Source organism: Ovis aries, chromosome 1 (genome assembly GCF_016772045.2).
Source record: "Ovis aries strain OAR_USU_Benz2616 breed Rambouillet chromosome 1, ARS-UI_Ramb_v3.0, whole genome shotgun sequence".
In the NCBI taxonomy this organism is placed as follows: Eukaryota; Metazoa; Chordata; class Mammalia; order Artiodactyla; family Bovidae; genus Ovis; species Ovis aries.
In genome coordinates, this window is record NC_056054.1 from 218,988,889 (window position 1) to 219,010,526 (window position 21,638).

The 21,638-nt window shown below is 39.0% G+C and overlaps 1 protein-coding gene across 25 annotated transcripts in view; it reads left to right on the top strand.

The window, feature by feature from the left end:
• MECOM (MDS1 and EVI1 complex locus) overlaps positions 1 to 7,933 on the top strand; it is a 630,714-nt gene extending 622,781 nt beyond the window's left edge. For 17 of the 25 annotated variants that reach the window (XM_012099708.5, XM_012099711.5, XM_004003181.6 and 14 more), the window contains 3 exons: positions 612 to 848; positions 1,675 to 1,858; positions 6,394 to 7,933. In XM_012099708.5, coding sequence (XP_011955098.3) covers positions 612 to 848; positions 1,675 to 1,858; positions 6,394 to 6,528 — 556 coding nt within the window. In that variant the 3' untranslated portion in view covers positions 6,529 to 7,933. The remainder of the gene's footprint in view (positions 1 to 611; positions 849 to 1,674; positions 1,859 to 6,393) is intronic. The other 8 variants (XM_012099727.4, XM_060394074.1, XM_060394071.1 and 5 more) reach the window with 1 other exon arrangement.
• The last annotated feature ends 13,705 nt before the right edge of the window (positions 7,934 to 21,638 follow it).

Consider the following 21,638-nt stretch of genomic DNA (forward strand, 5'->3'; position numbering starts at 1 on the left):
ATCGTGGATAATTTGAACAAAGTACAAATAAATGAGTTCTCAATCACTTCCAAGTCTCAGGAGGGTGTTTAAGTGCCATATACCACCAGTGTCACCTAGAAAGAGCAAATACTGATTGGTCCTTGGCAGCTACTCTAACACTTTCTTTGAACTCTTAGATTCTCTTGAAGCATGCATGTTGAAGCTTTGGCAGTGTTGCTCATTTGTATGAGTTTTCCAGAATCTGTTCTCTTAAATGGTGCATACTTATATGGTAATTAGGTAACTTTATGTAGAGAAAAACCTGTGTGTGCTTTTTATATCATATATAACAATATCATTTATCACGCAAAGGCCTGATAAGAAATAGGAGACTAAGATTGTTTTCCCAGTTCTGCCAGAGGTTCCATTTATAATCTGAATAATCGCACAATTATGTTTTTCATTTTTCCATTTGTGAGGTTACATTATTTTCCCATGGTTGCCTTAGAGCATAAATGATAAAAATTTACTCTAGAAATGTGGAAAACCTAAATTATTGCTAGAAAGGCATAATGTTAATAATAGAGCTAACTGCATGTTTTGAAATGACACCAGTAATTGAACCTGCTTCTTTTTTATGCTTTTGAAAGAATGAATGGCAGTCACTTTAAAGATGAAAAGGCTTTGGTGACCAATCAAAATTCAGACTTACTGGATGATGAAGAAGTAGAAGACGAGGTGTTGTTAGATGAGGAGGATGAAGACAATGATATTACTGGGAAAATGGGAAAGGAACCAGGGACGAGTAATTTACATGAAGGAAACCCCGAGGATGACTATGAAGACACCAGCACCCTGGAAATGAGCTGTAAAGCATCCCCAATGAGGTGAGAAGCAAGGGTGGACCCACATAGGGTTATGATTCCCGCTGCCCTGTTCTTCCATAAGCATGCTATTCCAGGGGATAAGCAATTTGTGAGCATGAATCATAAAAGCTGTTTGAATTAGCAAGGCATACGCAGTGGATTAATTTTAAAAAGACGGAAACAAGTGGCCATGAGCATAATCCGCAGCATATAAATACATCGATCGACGTGGAACTCTATCAATCTGAGGAAGGAAGGGTAAATGAAAGGGTAAACAAGTACACAATCACTTATTTAGATTCTACCTATAAAACTCAAAGAAAAATAGAGCTTTTGGCATTATCTAATTTATTCAGTTTATCATGTGTTATTCAAATATTATTGAGAGAAATATCACTTTATTTGCTGTATATGGAATCTATATAGATGACAGATGTTTAAAAGGAAAACATTAGCCCAATAATTAAATTGACTAGACTGTTATGTTTTCATATGGATAATTGATACCGACTGAATATCATCATAACTGGCTTTATTTTAAATGAAAATTGTAAATGTACAAATTCTGTCTCCACTGCATTGCTGACTTCACATGTCATTGACTTTAATTCTTTATCTCAAATATATTCTTGCTTTCGTCATTAAAAATCTTAAAAGAAATATATGTATAAGATAGAATATTTGTAAGTTTTTAGAAGAATCCAAGAATTGATGGAGGCTACTTTCTACTGCAAATATACTATGACGTTTGACAAGTATATGGAATCAAATGAAAAGTGATTTGGTTGGATATCAAACTGAAAAAGAAAAAAAAAACCCTCTGTGCTTTCCCATTGGTTCATTTTAGGTATAAAGAGGAAGAATATAAAACTGGACTTTCTGCTCTAGATCATATAAGGCACTTCACAGATAGCCTCAAAATGAGGAAAATGGAAGATAATCAATATACAGAAGCTGAGGTGTCTTCTTTCAGTGCTTCCCATGTGCCAGAGGAACTTAAACAACCGTTACACAGAAAGTCCAAGTCACAGGTACATACTTTCCTGCAGTATAGCATCCTGGTGACATTGTGCCTTTGACGCCAAAGGCAGATACTCTTTGCAATGTTCTAGAATCTGAGCAGGTTCAGATGCTTTACTCAAAAGGTTCCTATCTCTGCCTATGATTGAATCCAAAATAGTCAACCACTACAGCAATTAATATGACTGGATTCTGCACAGAAATTTCTGTGACAAACCCTGACTTCCAATAATCCAACCATTCCTTTGCAATCAGCTTACTTTTGTGTAGATGGTCCGTAAACATTTGATTGTACCTATTTGGAGTAGGAAATGGCAACCCACACCAGTATTCTTGCCTGGAGAATTCCATGGACAGTACATGGGGTTGCAAAGAGTTGAACACAACCTAGCGGCTAACAATTTCCCTTCATTTGTATATTACTTCAGAATTATTTTCTAATTGCTTCATGTCTATAATTTTTGTCAGCCTAATTATATTTTGATATCTTTGGAAAGTGAATTCTATCCCGTTCTTTTTTCTCACTGTACATAGTTAGTAGCTTCCCTTGTAGCTCAGTTGGTAAAGAATCTGCCTGCAATGCAGGAGACCCAGATTTGATTCCTGGGTTGGGTGGATACCCTGGAGAAGGAAATGGCAACTCACTCCAGTATTCTTGCCTGGAGAATCCCATGGACAGAGGAGCCTGGCAGGCTATAGTCCATGGGTTTGCAAGAGTTGGACATGACTTAGTGACTAAACCACCATACACAGTTAATATACAAATCAACTAATGATAGAATTTAGAAATAAATTAAATTTAGGAGGGTCAGAGTTGAAATGAATTGCCAAAAGTCTATAGCAGCTTAATGGCAAACCTGGAAATTAACCCTATCAGTTTTAAATGAATGAATGAATGGTACCCAAGTTCGATGGGATTTACAGCAATCTATCACCACTATGGTAACCAAAATAAATCCATCTAAGGATCTATAAATCTCATTGAAAAGAGCCTCAGTTCTTCTTCCACAAAAAAGGGAATCAGTCCTTTCTGCTTGACATCTGCACTCAACCAGCTTGTTTGTTCAGGCCCTTTTTAAAAAAAGAAGGAAAAAAAAACCTTTCTGTCTTAACCATATTTGTTGGTCACTTTGGTCTAATTGTTTGTCCTGAGTTCATTTTGGAGGTGCCCCTACATACCAAACCGTGAGACTACATTTGGAAATTTTCTATTTGGCTGAGATGTTTTGGGCCATCTTAATAGCAAATGTGGTCATATCTCAACTAAAGTGGGAAAAACGTTATCCCACTGGGATAGTACCAATTTAAAAATATTAGTAAATTCAATAAAACGTCATAAGATGTCATGTATGGTAACAGACAAAACAAATGTTTTTTTCTGAATTGAAGTGAAAGCAGCCAGCCTCATCTCTGACTAGCTGCATTTCTGTGGGTTTGAGAACATCACTTCACAACTGTGGGTACCATTTCCTTACTGTAAAGTGGGGTGAGTGGAGAAGATGTCTAAGATCCCTTCCTGCTCTATCATTCAATGGTGATAAAAATGAATTTTTCAATTTATAACTGTCCAGCCAGTTTAGACATCTCATTTTCACTTGGAGACAGCCATAAGAAGTGGCTAATGTTTTTTGTTTATTTAACTCTTAGTTTCCCATTTTTCTTTCCTTATTGATCAGAGAAACTGGGGAGCCAACTTTTCTTTTTTTTGAAAAAAATTATTTTCATTACTCTACCCCAAATTATAAGGCACAATACTGAAAATTCCTGAAACTGTCACAAGTGATAGAAAGCAAAGGGTCTTGGGAACCTAGAGGTATTAGAAGTGATATATTTCAGTACCAGTATTTTGATATATAAAGTCCCTGCCCAGTTGGGCTAACAATTACCCTCACAAGAAATACTAGAATTTTGCAATTTTTAACTTGTGTTTTTATTGTTACTTTATAATGTCATATATATATGTATATATATTTATATCAGTTTGAAAATGGTCAGGCCTTTTTGCAAACTGACTTTGTTTCATGAGATTTAATTCTTTCATTCCATTGTTGCTGTCAGTTTTGTGCTGAGCATGGATCCTTGTGCATGAAAATGTTTATTTCCTTTGACTACCAAAAGACAGATATTCCATATTTACCACTTTCTAGAATCTGAATAGATTCAGATGCTTTCTTCAAAACTCATACATTTACTCTGTGATTTTTATAGTGATTGAATGCAAAATAGTTGACTAATACAACAGTGGCTGCCCTCTGCATGGAATTTTCCCTGAAAAACCTATCCTACAAAAAAGTAGTTTCAGGAGGCATGGAAGCATGCATACTCAGTAGCTTCAGTCGTGGCCAACTCTTTGCGACCCTATGGACTACAGTCCACCAGGCTCTTCTGTCCATGGGATTCTCCAGGCAAGAATACTGGAGAATTGCCATTCCCTTCTCCAGGGGATCTTCCCGACTCAGGAATCAAACCCGTGTCTCTTATGTCTCTCGCAGTGGCAGGTGGGTTCTTTACCACTAGTGCCGCCTGTGATACCTGTAGTTTTAGGATGCGTGCATGTGTGCTGTGTCTCTTCAGTCATGTCCGATTCTGTGTGACCCCATGGACTGTGGCCCGCCAGCCTCCTCTGTCCATGGAATTATCCAGGCAAGAATACTGGAGTGGGTTGCTATGCCCTTCGCCATGGCTAGTGTCAGGATAACAGGTATTATTTACATCAGGCACGCTAAGCTAAACACTTTATGTAAGTTAGTGCTTGTGGTTCCTCCACAACCGTTGGAAGTAAGTTGTTATTATTATCCACATTTTATATGAAGGAAGTAACCTTGAAAGATTAAGCAACTTGCCCAAGGTCACATAGCTAGTTGAATAGAGGCAAGATAGAAGCCAGGATTAAAACTTAGGATTTCAAAATTTTCTCTTTGCTCCCTCTTCTTTTTCTAAATACCAGAATGAGTTTTGTTAAAACCATGTCAGACTAATCTTTTGTCTTGATCTGTAAATGTGAGTACATAATTGAAACAAAGTTAAGTGCTCGCTTCACCCATACTTTAAACCCGCAAAGGAGAAGGACTCTTTATTATTTATCCTTAACTCCCTAGAACCTAGCACAGTGCCTGGCACAGAGTAGATACTCAAGAAATATTTTTTAAATGTCTGCTGAGATTTTGTGGAGGTCCAAAAGGCAAATTGCATGCAGAAAAGTCCAATGTGTACATTTAGAGCAGTGACCCAGCAAATCAAAATCAGCCTGAGAGGGCAGATTTTCTAACTGTATGCCATGATTACGGAAGAAACCACAGACCGGCCACATGTCTCAGCATGACTCCCAGAGATGAAATTCTGCTTCACAACAGAGGCATTTTGTCTTTGTTTACCGACAGTGGAATGTCTTTGGCAGGACTTTAATGATTCCACTTCAGCAGCATTTTGACAAGCAAGTTAGCAATGGATGAGACCAACAATAGCAAATCAACAGTGAAAAGTTCACTCCCAAGTCAAGACCAAACATTTTATTTGAATATTTTACTTGGCAGCAAATGGGGAGATTCTCTGAACAGTTATTTAGAATTTGACATGATAATAGGTAAGAGAGAGCACTTCCTCACAGAGCACCCCTGTACATCTTCTGTTTAGGAGACCTTGGAACCCAGGGGTGAGAACTTTGTTGGGTCTTGTGATATGTTTGAGTTTTTGTTAGAACCTACTTGATCTACCTTGATTTTCAAGGTCTTTGAGTGTCAGCATTGAATATTTCAAGCTTGGAGGGGAAGTGGAGAGAGGACACTGGATTTGGGCAGATAAGCTTTTATTGATGACTTCCCTGGTGGCTCAGACAGTTCAGCGTCTGTCTACAAAGTGGGAGACCCGTGTTCGATCCCTGGGTTGAGAAGAGCCCCTGGAGAAGGAAATGGCAATCCACTCCAGTACTATTGCCTGAAAAATCCCATGGACAGAGGAGCCTAGTAGGCTACAGTCCATGGGGTCGCAAAGAGTCGGACACAACTGAGCTACTTCACTTTCTGTCTTTCAGTGTCTAGTTAAGTGACTCTGGGCAAGTCTTTTCATCTTCAGGGCTCTCAGTCATCCAGAGAAGTAGTCTGTGGCATGCTTCCTCTAGATGCTTCCACAGTGCTGTCAAGGCAGAGTTGTCTCTTACTTGTATTTTCTGTTTCAGTTGTAAGCATTCAGTAATATTTTGGGTGAGTCAAACATGTACATCAACAGTGGAAGGATGGTTATTATATTTATGGCTGGGGAGGGGGATGACTCCTGTTTCTTAATGGAGGCATGATTGTCATTCTAGGTAGGATCATTAATTTTTTGTTCTGCAGATTGTGTCACTTTTGTGGCCCTGAGGCACTGAAGGCCAGCAGTAACTCCATGCCATTGAAACACACAAGAAATGTCCCTCACTTTTCCCAACACACCCATGAGGGATGCTCCTTCTCAGGATCCCATCTCTTCCTAACATTCACCCAAGATAGCCTTCAAATAAAAAGCGATGTTTTTCAAATGCCATTTACCAATTCTCTCCTTTCTACCCCAGGCATACGCTATGATGTTGTCATTGTCCGACAAGGAGTCCCTGCATTCTTCATCCCACAGTTCTTCCAACGTGTGGCATAGTATGGCCAGGGCTGCAGCGGAATCCAGTGCCATCCAGTCCATAAGCCACGTATGACATTCTCAAGGTTGACCGGAGTGGGACCAAGTCCAACAGTAGCATGGCTCTTTCACATAGGACTATTTAAAAGACTGCTGAGCAGAATGCCTTAGAAACCTGAAGGGTCACTCATGTAAAGTCTGGGGACCTTAAACGGAATGATTAAAAAAGAAAAGAAAGAAAGAGAAAGAAAGAAAGAAAAGGAAACTATTTATTCTCGGTATTTTGTTTTGCACAGCCAAGGCAGCTGCTGACTTCTGGAGGATTAATGCGACTTAAAGTGATTCAGTAAAAATGAAAACCTTGCTGGGCAGAAGGCGTCTTCCCATTCACCTTGCCCTTGGGAGTGGGTGGGTGAGAGGAGCAGTTGAGATGGCGGCATGAACACTCCATAGAAACTGAATTCTTTTTTTGTACCTGACACATGATTGGGAACAGTTGCTTTTAATTACAGATTTAATTTTCTTGCTTTGTTAAAGTTTTTATGTAATTTAACCCTTTGAAGACAGAAGTAGTTGAATGAAATGCACACTTGATTATTATAGAAACTGATAACAGGGAGTTTCCCATTAACTTTTGCCTTCTTTAAGTACATTGTTTAAAACTAGGGAACAAGGGTATGTGTATATTGTAAACTATGGATGTTCAAATGCTCAGAGAGGTTAAGTCAGTGAAGTAACCTGTTCATCACCAGTACCGCTGTACCACTACACTAAGAGGAGGTTTGCCAAATCCTTGTAATAACATCTTAATTTTAGACAATCATGTCACTGTTTTTTAATGTTTAATTTTTTGTGTGTGTTGCGTGTATCATGTATTTATTTGTTGGCAAACTATTGTTTGTTGATTAAAATAGCACTGTTCCATTCAGCCACTACTTTCTGACGTCCGAGGCACACCCCGTTTTGAATTGCAAGGACCAAGGTGACTCGACCTGTGTATGGGAGTGCCAAATGGTGTCTGGCTTTTCTTAACATTCCTTTTTTTGTTGTTTTGTTTTCCTTCTTAATGAGCTAAATACGAATAGATGCAACTTAGTTTTTGTAATACTGAAATTGATTCAATTGTATAAACGATTATAATTTCTTTCATGAAAGCATGATTCTTCTGATTAAAAACTGTACCCCATATTTTATGCTGGTTGTCTGCAAGCTTGTGCGATGTTATGTTCATGTTAATCCTATTTGTAAAATGAAGTGTTCCAGACCTTATGTTAAAAGAGAGACGTAAATAACAGACTGTATTCAGTTATTTTGCCCTTTATTGAGGAACCAGATTTGTTTTCTTTTTGTTTGTAATCTCATTTTGAAATAATCGGCGAGTTGAGGTACTTTCTTCCAATGCTTTGTACAATATAAACTGTTATGCCTTTCAGTGCATTACTATGGGAGGAGCAACTAAAAAATAAAGACTTACAAAAATGGTTATTTTTCCCACAGTGTTGTATTTTCCCTTCTCATGCAATTTTTGTTTCCCTTTGGGATCCAGTGATTTAAAGATATGCCGTCTGGGACTTTGATGCCCTAACAGATACATGGAATGTAGAGCATGTGTGTATAGACATTTGAGATGACATGAAAGATAGCCCTTGGCCCATGGGGAATTGGACTCTCTTCCATTCATTGCTCTGGAATTTCTCCATGTGGTGCAAAGTCAGGGCTCAGGTGCAATAGTACGGGGTCCTTAGGATCACCCCACATCTGCAGCACCCATTTTAGTTAGGACAGAGCAACTTAGTGGGTTTTTTTCTTCTTTATTTTACATAGTACATGCCAAAAGGTGTTCTGTGCTAATTTTTGTTTTTAATAACCCAGATTCTGTTAACTGATTCACAGGAGGATGAGGACCCTTTAAATTTTCCATGATCATTTTAAGTCTTTGTTCACATGCAAAATATAATTTTTTTCATGCAGAATCAGAGGGTAGATATGATTTTGAGTTTTCTTTCTTTACCGCCACCAAAAAATTCACTGCGTATTGCTACAAATTCTTCAAAATAATCACTTAGCAGTTTCTCCATTTTCCGTGAGTTTGACCTCCTATGATTTCTTTAACCATTTCACTTCTGTTGAAAATTTATGCTTTCTGCTTTTCACTAGTGTAAGCAATGCTATTTTAATTTTCATTAAAATTGTAATTAATTGGGGTAATTGTTTCTATGTGTTCATATATGTATGCACAGGTTTGAGTCGTGATGAGTGGTATTTCCATATTATAAATTCTCAAGTGGAGGAGCCGTTATGAATATTCTTTGAACCTTAAATATTATGCCAGTTGTTTGAGAATGTGGCTTTTCAACCAGGCCAGCTGTAGAGGTTTTAACAAGTTGTGCAGATTAAACAAGTATGACACATAGAAGTAGATCCAGACTAATTTCCCTGTTTGTTTATTTATTCATTCTTAGCCAAATTGCCAGATATGGAGAAACTCCTACATCCTTTCTAAATGTCAGTAGTATAAGAATTAAATACGGGACGGGGGAGGGGATAAATATTGCTTTTTAAATAGAAAGTGGGCACGGGAAGTATTCAGAAAATATACTAAAACTCTAAACTGGTCTACGCAGAAAGAGAAGAAGAATCTAGTGTTTGAGACATAAGAACAACACATTCAAGAAAATGGAGACTGGGAATGTGTTATCCATTTCCCTTTGTTTTAAAGAAAAAAACCTATAAATTCTGAAGCTGTTTGAATATTCTCAACACTACTGAATTCTTGTTAGAGTCTGAGCTTGACATTTCAGTTGTTTGCTAATGCTTAGCCCCTCCAGATTCCAAAGAGGTTTTCAAGCCTCACATTTCTGCTTTCTTTTACATTCATCTCACCAGCTGTCTTGCACCACGTGGCCCGGTGGGGAGACCATGAGATGTGGTGGAGACAATGTTGGATTTGGAAGGTGAAGACCTGAGCTTGAGTTCCGGTTCTATTCCTCTGGTGGCTTTGAGGTCTTAGGCAAGTCATATACCTTTCAAAATCTCATCTGTAAAACCAGGGTACTAATACCTGCTTCTCCTGCTACTGTACTAGGTTTTTGTGGATGCTGAAAATCAAAATATATTTTTAGAAATATTTGGGAAAAGTTGAACACATGCAGGCACTTCATAATTTTTATGGTGGTAGTTAAGAGAATAGAATGTGCATCTCTGTGTGTGTTTATACACATACAAACACTATGTTAAGAAAAAGTTTCTAAAATATAACAGAAATCTAGAGTATACAAGAGTGGATATGGACCTTTTTTGGAAAAACTGTTGAAATATAGTTGATTTGCAATATTGTGTTAGTTTCAAGTGTATAGCAAAGTGATTCAGTTATATATGTGTGTGTGTGTGTGTATTGTTGTTTACACTCTAAGTCACGTCCAACTCTTGTGACCCCATGGAGTATAACCTGCCAGACTCCTCTGTCCATGGGATTTCCCAGCAAAATTACTGGAGTGGGTTGCCATTTCCTTCTCCAGGGCATCTTCCTGACTCAGGGATGGAACCCACATCTCCTGCACTGGCAGGCATATTCTTTAACCACTGAACCACTAAGGAAGCCCACGTATATTTCTTTTTTTTCTTTAGTTTTTATTTTATTATTTTTTAAATTTAAATTTATTTTAATTGGAGGCTAATTACTTTACAATATTGTATTGGTTTTGTCATACATCGTATGTATATACATGTTCCTTTCCAGGTTCTTTCCCCGTTCAGGTTATTACAAAATATTGAGTATACTTTTCTGTGCTATACAATAGGTCCTTGTTGGTTAGCTATTTTATATATAGTAGGGTATATCTGTTAATCCCAAACTCCTTATCATGTTTCTTGAATAAATATGTAGCTTTGAAAAATAAAGAAAACTCAGTCCTTTGAGAACATGAGCCATCCAGTCTAATTGCTGTGTGCTCTCCAAAAATTCAAGGACAGTTAAGAAAACACGTTCAAAGAATAAGCATGCACATACTTTTATTTTCAGATAGTGACCATCAACCAATCATTATTTTTTATACAGAATAAATAAAATGAGCTATTCATTTTTAAAACTGACTGCTATACCAGTGTCATGCTAGGAATGTGAACATCCATTAGCTCCATTAATCATTGCAGTAGGCCTGCATGCAGGAAGTATTATTCCTGTTTCACAGACGAGGAAACTGGAGCTTAGAGAGTCTTAGAGTCTATTCCACTGCCACCCTGCTGGGAACTGGCTGGCTGAGAATCCACAGGTGCCAGGCTCCTTAGCCCGCGCTTAGTCAAGCATCTCAGACCTCCTGGTTCAGGAGCAACTGAAGAAGTCCAAAAAGGTCTGTTCCAAACCAAGGCTATGTGCCATGAGAGGCACGGGTTTAACAAGGCTATGTCTCCAAACCAAGAGAGTAAGGTTGTTGGAGATTCAAATATGCCCCAGAGACATTTAGGCATCTGAGTCTTGACTGTGAAGAGTTTGAAAGGTAAGCGCTAAACAGTGGTTCCCGGGCTTTTGCTAATCAGATTATTTCAAGTCAGAACCATAACACTTGTCCTCTTAAAAGATCCTAAATACTTCCTTAACAAGAGGAAGGTTTGAGTCATTTTGTTTGCATATTTTTAACAGGTATCTTGAATGTCTTCCTTATCCTTTTTCAAACAAAAATTTACTCCAAACTTATATTTGAAATTATTAACATGACATGAGTTAAGCCCTTTCTAAAATAGTTAGCAGACTCGTTGTGAGAGATGCAAAAGTGAAGGCAAGTAGAGCTGAGAGTGTACTTATTTCATGTTCTCCAAGTTCAAAGAATTATTAATGGAAGGATTATGGGGAGAAGTGGGATGATTGAAAACAACAACAACAACAACAACAACAACTAATAGTCTGGGTCCAGAAGACCCAAAGAGAGTTTAGAGAACCAATCAGCTCTTCCCTCAAGAGACTTTCAGTTCAGTTCAGTCGCTCAGTCGTGTCTGACTCTGCCATCCCATGAATCACAGCACGCTAGGCCTCCCTGTCTATCACCAACTCCCAGAGTTCACTCAAACTCACATCCATCAAGTCAGTGATGCCATCCAGCCATCTCATCCTCTGTCGTCCCCTTCTCCTCCTGCCCCCTATCCTTCCCAGCATCAGAGTCTTTTCCGATGAGTCAGCTGTTCGCATGAGGTGGCCAAAGTACTGGAGTTTCAGCTTTAGCATCATTCCTTCCAAAAGAACACCCAGGGCTGATCTCCTTTAGAATGGACTGGTTGGATCTCCTTGCAGTCCAAGGGACCTTCAAGAGTCTTCTCCAACACCACAGTTCAAAAGCATCAATTCTTCAGTGCTCAGCCTTCTTCACAGTCCAACTCTCACATCCATACATGACCACTGGAAAAACCATAGCCTTGACTAGATGGACCTTTGTTGGCAAAGTAATGTCTCTGCTTTTAAATATGCTTTCTAGGTTGGTCATAACTTTCCTTCCAAGGAGTAAGCGTCTTTTAATTTCATGGCTGCAGTTACCATCTGCAGTGATTTTGGAGCCCCCAAAAATAAAGTCTGACACTGTTTCCATTGTTTCCCCATCTATTTCCCATGAAGTTATGGGAGACTTTGGTTAGTATCTAATTGTTCGTTATAGTCTGCATAACTCTTTTATTAATACAAGAGACTCTCCTTGGTGCAACATTTAGAAAATGATTAAAATAATCCAGAAAATAAAAAGTGCTGGCAAGAGTGGAGAAATGGGAAACTTTGTGCACTGTTGCTGGAAATGTGAAATGGTGCAGCTACTATGGAAAATGGTATGGCCATTTTAAAAAATTATTAAAAGGAGAACTACCATATGATCTAGCAATTCCTTTTCTGCGTATACATCCAAAAGGAAAGCAGAATATCAAAGAGATTTTGTCCATTCATGTTCATAGCAGCATTATTCACAATAGCCTAGAAGTAGAAGAAACTCAGGTGTCCATCAATGAATGAGTTAGACAAAAAACACATGTAGTATACAGACCATGGATATGGAGGAAATGGCAAGCCACTCTAGTATTCTTGCCTGGAAAATCCCATGGACAGAGGAGCTTAGCAAACTACAATCCATGGGGATGCAAAGAGTTGGATAGGACTGAACAACTGACCATGCATCCACAAACAATAGAATATTAGACTTAAAAAGAAAGAAAATTTTGATACATGCTACAACATTGGTTAAACTTTGAGGACATTATATTAAGTGAAATAAGCTAGTCACAAGAAGACTAATACTGTGATTCCACTCACATGAGGTACCTGGAATTAGTTAAATTTATAGAACTAAAACTAGAATAGTGGTTGCCAGTGGCTGGGAACTTGGAGGAATGGGGATCTGTTGTTTAATGAGTATAAAATTTCAATTTTGCAAGATGAAAAGAGTTCTGGAGGGGACTTTCTTGCAGTCCAGTGGTTAAGACTCTGCATTTCCAATTCAGGGGATGCAAGTTTGATCCCTGATCAGGAAACTAAGATACTAGCCACATGCCACATGGCCTAAAAAGAGAGAGAGAAAAAAAGGGGGGTTCTGGACATTTGTTGCACAACAGTGTGAATGCGCTCACCACTATTGAACTGTACACTTAATATGATTAAGATGATAAATTTTGTGTTGTATATGTTTTTACCTAAAGAAACCTGAGCACCGAAGAATTAATGCTTTTGAACTGTGGGGTTGGAGAAGACCCTTGAGAGTCCCTTGGACTGCAAGGACATCCAACTAGTCCATCCTAAAGGAGATCAGTCCTGGGTGTTCATTGGAAGGATTGATGTTGAAGCTGAAACTCCAATACTTTGGCCACCTGATGGGAAGAGGTGACTCATTTGAAAAGGCCCTGGTGCTGGGCAAGATTGAGGGCAGGAGGAGAAGGGGATGACAGAGGATGAGATGGTTGGATGGCATCACCGACTCAATGGACATGGGTTTGGGTGGACTCCGGGAGTTGGTGATGGACAGGGAGACCTGGTGTGCTGTGGTTCATGGGGTCGCAAAGAGTTGGACATGACTGAGCGACTGGAATGAACTGAACTGAACTGAACTGAAAGTGAAAGAAAAAAGAAATAATGCAATACCTCTTTATATGGTTCCTTAAGGTGAAAGAACCTAATTCTATTCAACTGAAACAGAAATGAATTACCAGGTGCATATTAGAGAGCTCATAACAATTGAAGGGAATGCTGGGGACCCAGGCTTAGAACATAACCCAAAACTAGTGGGTACCCAAGCTACAAGCCACAGGCAGCCTCTTAGACTCCTGTCATCAAGATGAATTATCAACTACCATTACGTTCAACTTTTTCTTTTTTTGGTCAATTTGGGTCTAGATTAAAATTCTAGAGATAGAGCATGAAAATGGCTCTACTTAAAATCCTACTTAATTAAGATTACCATTAAACTCATCTAAAAGTATGGGGCATAAAAGGCTAGTCCCCATATAGCCAGATTGTTAGAATCCTCCCAAACAAGTGAGAATCAATTATGGATGTCAAAAACAACAATCCGCACCATCTGAATGACAGGAGAACTAACAAACATGTAAAGGCTAATATTTTCAGTGTAGGACGGAGTTTGGAAATGTCAAGGGTAATCAGAGGTGTAACATGATAGCACATGCAAAACTAGAACTGTTCCAAAAAACAGAGGACTTACAGTCCTCAAAGGAATAACTGCTTCAGTGAATTCTTGAAGTAAGGATTGTTGTAATGTTTTTTTAAGTGCTTCAACTGTGACTCCTACTGATGACTGTATTGCCAAAACTGGCAATAAAACTGTAGCCCAAGTAGTCACGTGTTCCCCAGAATAAAATTGAATTGATTCCTAAAAGTATTTTGCTTACTTCTTTAGGGCACATGCAATAATCATGGTGAGTAAGCAACTAAAGCATTTGTCTGAATCAAAAGCATTCAGAAAGCCAGTGTCCAGAAAGGAAAGCTGAAACCACTCTAAATATTTTAGGCAGAGAGGGACTGAATGCAGAGGGTTGCATACAAAAGCACTGGAGGGGCTGAAGAGAAAGAGGTAAACCAGAGACCAGGAAGTGGCTGGTGACCCTCACTGTGGAGTTGTGAAACCAGGGCCCTGCAGGTAGGGTCACCCTTTCTTCTGTCTTCTCATCTCCCACCAGTGCCTTCCATTCACATCACTGGAAACCAAGTGGGAAGAGAGTCTGGGGAGTGAGGTTTTCAAGCACCCGTTCCCTTGTGATACAGATAAATAATGGGAAAGGTGCTGAGTATCAACAGACCGTGTCAGACATAAGACCACTGAAACTACACATACTAGTTTAAGTGGGAAAATCCTCCAATATTTCCCATTATTTTTAGAATGTATATCAAGACATCATCATGGCCTCCAGGGCCCTCCATGACCAAGTTTTTGCCTACCACTCTCATCTGTTTCACTTGCCTATCTGTCTCACATATATTCTCTCCTTTCAGTCCCAAATTCATCTCCACTTCCAAAGACTTCACACATTGTGCTTTGTGAACTGAAGACTTCCTTTTGCCTTCTTCTCAATGCAGAACCCCTCTCCCTCAACTTCCCCCTGCTGCCATGTTCTTGATTGGCTAAATTAATTTACTCTTCGGTTTTTAACTTATCTCTTATTTCTTCAGAGAAACTTTCCTGATAACTCCTCACTCTTCTTCACAAGTAAATGTTGTAGTATGTTGTATGTTGTATGTTGTAGTCTCTCATCAAATCATTTACCTTGTGTTCAGTGTGTCCATTACAATTTGTAATTGTATATATGTTGGGACGTCACTGGTGGTCCAGTGGTTAAGAATCTGCCTTCCAATGCCGGTAATATGCAGGTCCAACCCCTCGTCAGGAAACTAAGATCCCACATGCTATGAGGCATCTAAATCCGTGATCTCTAGAGCCCACAAGACGCAACTAGAGAAGCCTGAGAGGAAATCAACTCAGAGTATTCATTGGAAGGACTGATGCTGAAGCTGAAGCTGAAGTTCCGATACGCTGGCCACCTGATGTGAAGAACTGACTCATTAGAAAAGACCCTGATGCTGGGAAAGATTGAGGGCAAGAGGAAAGGGGATGGCAGAGGATGAGATGGTTGGCTGGCATCACTGACTCAGTGGACATGAGTCTGAGCAAACTCAGGGAGATAGTGAAGGAAAGGGAGGCCTGTCATCCTGACATTCATGGGGTCCCAAAGAGCCGGACACAACTTAGTAATTGAACAGCAATGAGTTAATTTGCTTCAGTTGTGTCTGACTATTTGAGACCCTGTGGACTGTAGCACATCAGGCTCCCCTATCCTTGGGATTTTCCAGGCAAGAATACTGGAGTGAGTTGCCATTTCCTTCTCCAGAGGTTCTTTCCAACCCAGGGATCAAACCTGTGTCTCTTAGGTCTCCCTCACAGGCAAGCAGGTTCTTTATCCCTAGTGCCACCTGGGAAGTCCAACTATATATATATTTGTAGATAATTTAAGATCCCTATTCCTAAATTCTTAGGCTCCACAAGTGCCCTAACTACGTCTGTCTTGATCAGTGTTTTGTCCCCAGTGACTAGTACAGACTATGGCACATTGTGGTTTTTCTGTAAATGTTATTAAACCAGTGGATAGACTCCAAACCATTCTCAGTGGTTACCTCCAAGAGAGGAGTGGAGAAAGTAACTTTTTACAATGTACACTTTTATTTTATTGCTTTCAGTTAGAATGAATTACTCTTGTGTTAAAAAAAGAAAAAAACACATATATTTCTTTTTATGAGCCTACCTCCTGAGCAAGAGACTCTAAATTCTAAGAATTCATCATAAGATATTAATCAGCATTACACACTGATATTTGCATCCATGGACATTCACTAAACATTAATAACAGAAAATTTTATCAATATTGAAGTCAAACAAAAGGGATCCAGTGAAGTAAACCGTGCTATGTCTGCGTGACCATGGTTAAATACATGGACAGATAATGCCAACATATTATTAAATGAAAAGTCTTGTTACAAATGACTGGAGGTTATACACTGTAACATTTTACTGGTTAGTAGGGTTATGGGTGAATTTGTTTTCTTCTTTGTGCTTATCTACATTTTTACATTATCTAAAAATAAACATGCATTACTTTTTAAATGAGAAAAATATTATAAAAACAAGAACCTTCTCTCAAATTATTAAATAGAACAAAGGTGACTCAGACCAGAAAGAATCTGCTTGCAATGCAGGAGACCTGGATTTGATCCCTGGGTCAGTAAATTTCCTTGGAGAAGGGAATGGCAACCCACTCCAGTGTTCTCGCCTGGAGAATTCCAAGGACACAAGAGCCTGGCGGTATACAGTCCATAGGGTTGCAAAGAGTCAGACACGACTGAGTGACTAACACAGCAAAGAGAAAAAGAGAAGACGTTTTGTCTGAGGGAGTGATGTATGTGCTTTCATATCATCAACCGTGAGAGTCAGATGAGACTGAACTGTTTACTATGTAAGTGACAAGACTAACAAAGAACTATGATGGTTTTGTCCAAGGTCCAAGGTCACAGAGATGATGTGGTGTTGAAACTCAAGTTTCCGCTTTCTGGGCCACTTTCCTGTGAACCATTCTCAGGATGAGGAGTGGGTAGAGTTTGTGGGTGTATGTTCAGTCGTGCCCAACTCTTTGTGACCCTGTAGACTGTAGCCCAGCTTCCCCTCTGTCCATGTGACTTTACCCACAAGAATACCAAAGTGGGTTGCCATTTCCTCCTCCAGGGGCTCTTCCCAACCCAAAGATCAAACCCATGTCTCTCAAGTCTCTTGCATTGGCAGGCAGATTCTTTACCACTGAGCCACGTAGAAAGTCCTGGAATGTGAGATGAGAGTGGAGTCCAATTCTAGTGCCCCCTAAGGGAGCTGGGGTCAAGGGTTTCCATAGTGAATTCATGGGTTAGAGTACCTCTGAATGTCCCTAAATCAACACCAATGCCGTAAGTGTTAGATCATATTTGAACTTGTTTTTATGTTCAACCCAAAGAAAAGGAAACATGTCTTTAAGGCAACACACTTATTGACATATTATAAGAATAGTTATGGTAGCCATTTCCCTCATGTAGATTTATGTTGATTTTATTTCAGTTTGGAGTTCTAACTACTCATCAGAAATGGGGCTCCTTTAATAACTAGCTGAATGGTATTGAGCTCATACAAGCAAGATATGATGAAAGGCATTTTGTGTAAACCATCTCAGAAGGAAAAACTGTCTTTTAATATTTTCTCTACATTATTTCTGCAGGATAAAATTGTGGCTTCTTCCAATCATCTCTGTAGGTAGCAGCTTCTCTAAAACTGGATAAATAAATCAGGAGAACGAAGAATCAGAGATTTTCCCCAAAGAAGCAGTGCTAACAAGTCTAACAGGAGGCCAGTTAGTGTTGTGACTTTGTCAAAAAGTAACAACTCACCGCCAGCATTGAAATCATCCCTGTCTGTTACAGTCACATTCTTCTCACTTAAAATAATAATGCATTATTCTAAGAGGAGTAACATATTAGTGACATATTGTGTGGTTTCAGTCAGCATTATTTTGGATTTGTGAATCTGATCTTTTCCTCTGTGGTCACATGGGGAGGCCATATTTTTTTAAGAGGTCAGAGTAAGATAGCATGGTCAGTAAGGGACAGATTTGAAGCACTCTCTGAATGAGTGATATGAGAGTTGAACCATAAAGAAGGCTGAGTGCCAAAGAATCGATGCTTTCAAATTGTGGTGCTGGAGAAATCTTTTGAGTCCTTTGAACAGCAAGGAGATCAAAGCAGTCAATCCGAAAGGAAATCAACCTTGAATATTCACTGGAAGGACTGTTGCTGAAGCTCCAATACTTTGGCCAACTGATGTGAAGAGCCAGCTCATTGGAAAAGACCCTGATGCTGGGAAAGATTGAGGGCAGGAGGAAAAGGAGGTGACAGAAGATGAGATAGTTGGATGGCATCATTTACTCAATGGCCGTGAGTTTGAACAAACTCTAGGAGATTGTGAAGGACAGGGAAGCCTGACATGCTGCTGTCCATGGGGTCACAAAGAGATGGGCATGACCAAGTGACTGAAGAACTGAAATGAATAAAACTAGGGCTTATAGAGCAGGAGATGGTAGCCACAATCTGGATCTGGCTCTGTGACCTGGGACAAGAAAAATTGTTGTAAGATGGAGAAATAAGTGCAAATTTTGTCTGCTGGTTTGTTTTGATTTGCTTTGTTTTGCTTTATTTTTGTTGAGGACCACTTCTTTCATTAAAATTCATTTGCCGACAAAAGTAAAAATAAAGGTCTACAGGTATAAAAAATAATAGAAGGATAAGTTGGAAATCTCAGTGAAGAATTTTTGATAAGCAAATCTCTGTGACAGTGTAAATTGGAAAATTCAATTAGCTCTGTGGCTTTGTAAACCTCTTTTGAACAAAATACATGGTCTAAAAGAGAAAGATTTAAATTGTTAAGCTCTGAATTTCCTCACTATGGTCTTTACAGAGAAGCATCCCCATTTTAGTTCTACTAATTTAGTGTTTATCATGTATGAATGTGAGAGTTGGACTGTGAAGAAGGCTGAGTGCCGAAGAATTGATGCTTTTGAACTGTGGTGTTGGAGAAGACTCTTGAGAGTCCCTTGGACTGCAAGGAGATCCAATCAGTCCCTTCTAAAGGAGATCAGCCCTGGGATTTCTTTGGAAGGAATGATGCTAAAGCTGAAACTCCAGTACTTTGGCCACCTCATGCGAAGAGTTGACTCATTGGAAAAGACTTTGATGCTGGGAGGGATTGGGGGCAGGAGGAGAAGGGGACGACAGAGGATAAGATGGCTGGATGGCATCACGGACTCGATGGATGTTAGTCTGAGTGAACTCCGGGAGTTGGTGATGGACAGGGAGGCCTGGTGTGCTGCGATTCATGGGGTTGCAAAGAGTTGGACAGGACTGAGCAACTGAACTGAACTGAAACTAATAAATGAGTGATATTTTCTTAACTGTTCTCTCATGTACTTAAAAATCATTAATTTCCTCTCCACATTCTTCCATTAAGTCCAAAAAAATTTTTAATTGTCAAAAAAGTAGTTGCCAGGCCGTTTCACTTAAAAAAAAAAAAAAAAAGGCCAAAATAATTAAATAAAGTGGAGTATCTGTCTTTAATATGTTCACATTTGAAAGAGATTTGGAAGATCTCCTGGAGAAAGGAATGGCTATCCACTCCAGTATTCCTGCCTGGAAAATTCCATGGATAGAGGGGCTGGCAGGCTATAGTCCGTGGGATCGAAAAGAATCGGACTGAGAGGCTAATATACTTTTAAGATTATCGCGTAAGCTTGGATGGCTACCACAGTTCTTGGAAAAGCAACAACAATATGGGGAGGGCATGAAGATGGAGTCAGAGACCTGGAATTTTTATCATTTTTGTCACAATTTAATTGTGTGACCTCACGCAAAAATAGCTACTCTCAATTTTAAAAATTTAGATATCACCAGAATTTTCACTGTATATGTATACCACCTGAATCATTGGTTGCTTAACATTTCTTTTTCTTGATTTATGTTTTACGCACAGATAATTTTATCTGAAAAGAATCCTTACATAGAAACTCACTTTCTATAAGTATCACTTAGTCATAAAAATAAATATAATGAAAAACTACAGAGATATTAGATTTTAGGGAGATGCTTGTGGACAACGTTGCTATTCTCTGGGTGTATCAAAAAGCAGATGTTCCGATTATGGAGGTCCACATGATTAGTTTTGTTTAAGAGACTGGAAGGGGAAGTGACATAGCACTCTGATAATTTAATTGACACTACACAGTTCTCTTCATTTCCTTCCTTTGATGTGACAAGGAAGGAAGCTGCAGGTCCCAGATGATGCCTTTATAAGATGGTCTAGCCACAGCCCTGGTCTCCAAGTGGTGATGGCATAGATTTGCTTCTGTCCCAAACACTATGGGGTATGAACTACGAATAAGAAATACACTTTTGTTCAGTTCAGGCACTGAGACTTTGAGTGTGTTTACACTTGCAGCAAAACCTGGTTAATACAACACTAATTGCCCACTTAAGACTGTGGTCTCTTTGCCTATTTGTGCTGTATGGGAAAAGGAGAATATGTGGAAGTGTTAGAATGGTGTTAGAGCAATTTATCACTAATATGAGACTTTCTTCTTGGTTATGATGAAAAACTTAAGAATCAAAAGAAAACAATGTTTTACAATATACTGGGGAAAATATGAAAGCTCTTTGATCCTTTGTTCCTCTATCAAGGAAATGATGGAAAATAATTAGCTCTATAATGATGAAAGAAAAACATGTGAAGATGGCAGTTGCTTGGCATACAATCAAAACATCCTAGTAGGTCTTATTTTAAAGCTGTACAATATTATGCAATTAGCACAAGAGTATTTTGAAAGGCAATATTCCTTTAAAACTTTTCTTGGCTTTGGAAGATATACGAAACAAAATGGTACTTGGTTAGGGTGAGCTTATTTGAACTTAAGACATCCCTATGGAGAGATGACTTTTGGAAAAAAGTGGAATTAAGGGAGATCAGCTAACTAACTCAGTGAACCAGCAGCAGCAGCAGAAGAAGAAGAGGTGAATGAATGCCTCATTTGGGTCAGGTTGTAGAGGGCGAGCCAATAAGGACTTATTGGTGGTTTGGCCTGTAGGGTATTCAAATAGTATCTAAACAATAATTATTATTTATTGAATCCTTAGTATGCATCCAGCACTGAGGATAATGCTTTTATTTCTTTTAATTAACAACTCTATGCATGAGTTAATACTATTCCTATTTTATCGTCTGGAAAACTGAAGCTAAAGAAATCAAGAAACTTATCCAAGACTGCAAAGTAGGTTAATCCAAGAACTGGGAACAAACCTAGCTGTATCTGTCTCCAAAGGCTATGAACTCAATCTCTGTTTTGTCCTGGTGGCAAAAGACACTATTTACCTTCCCATTGATTAATAAGCAATTACACTTTTCTACAACTGCTGTATCCTGCTTCTTGTCTCTTGAATATTTGGAATCTGATCATGAAGACAACCTGAGATATATCCATGTGCTTAGAATTTTGCCTGTGTAAACAGAACAGTTTACACCGGAATGCTAGTGTTAAGGGTTGCATGAATAGTCCAGCTATGCAGAGTAGGGTGGATGCCACTTAACTTTGACCAAT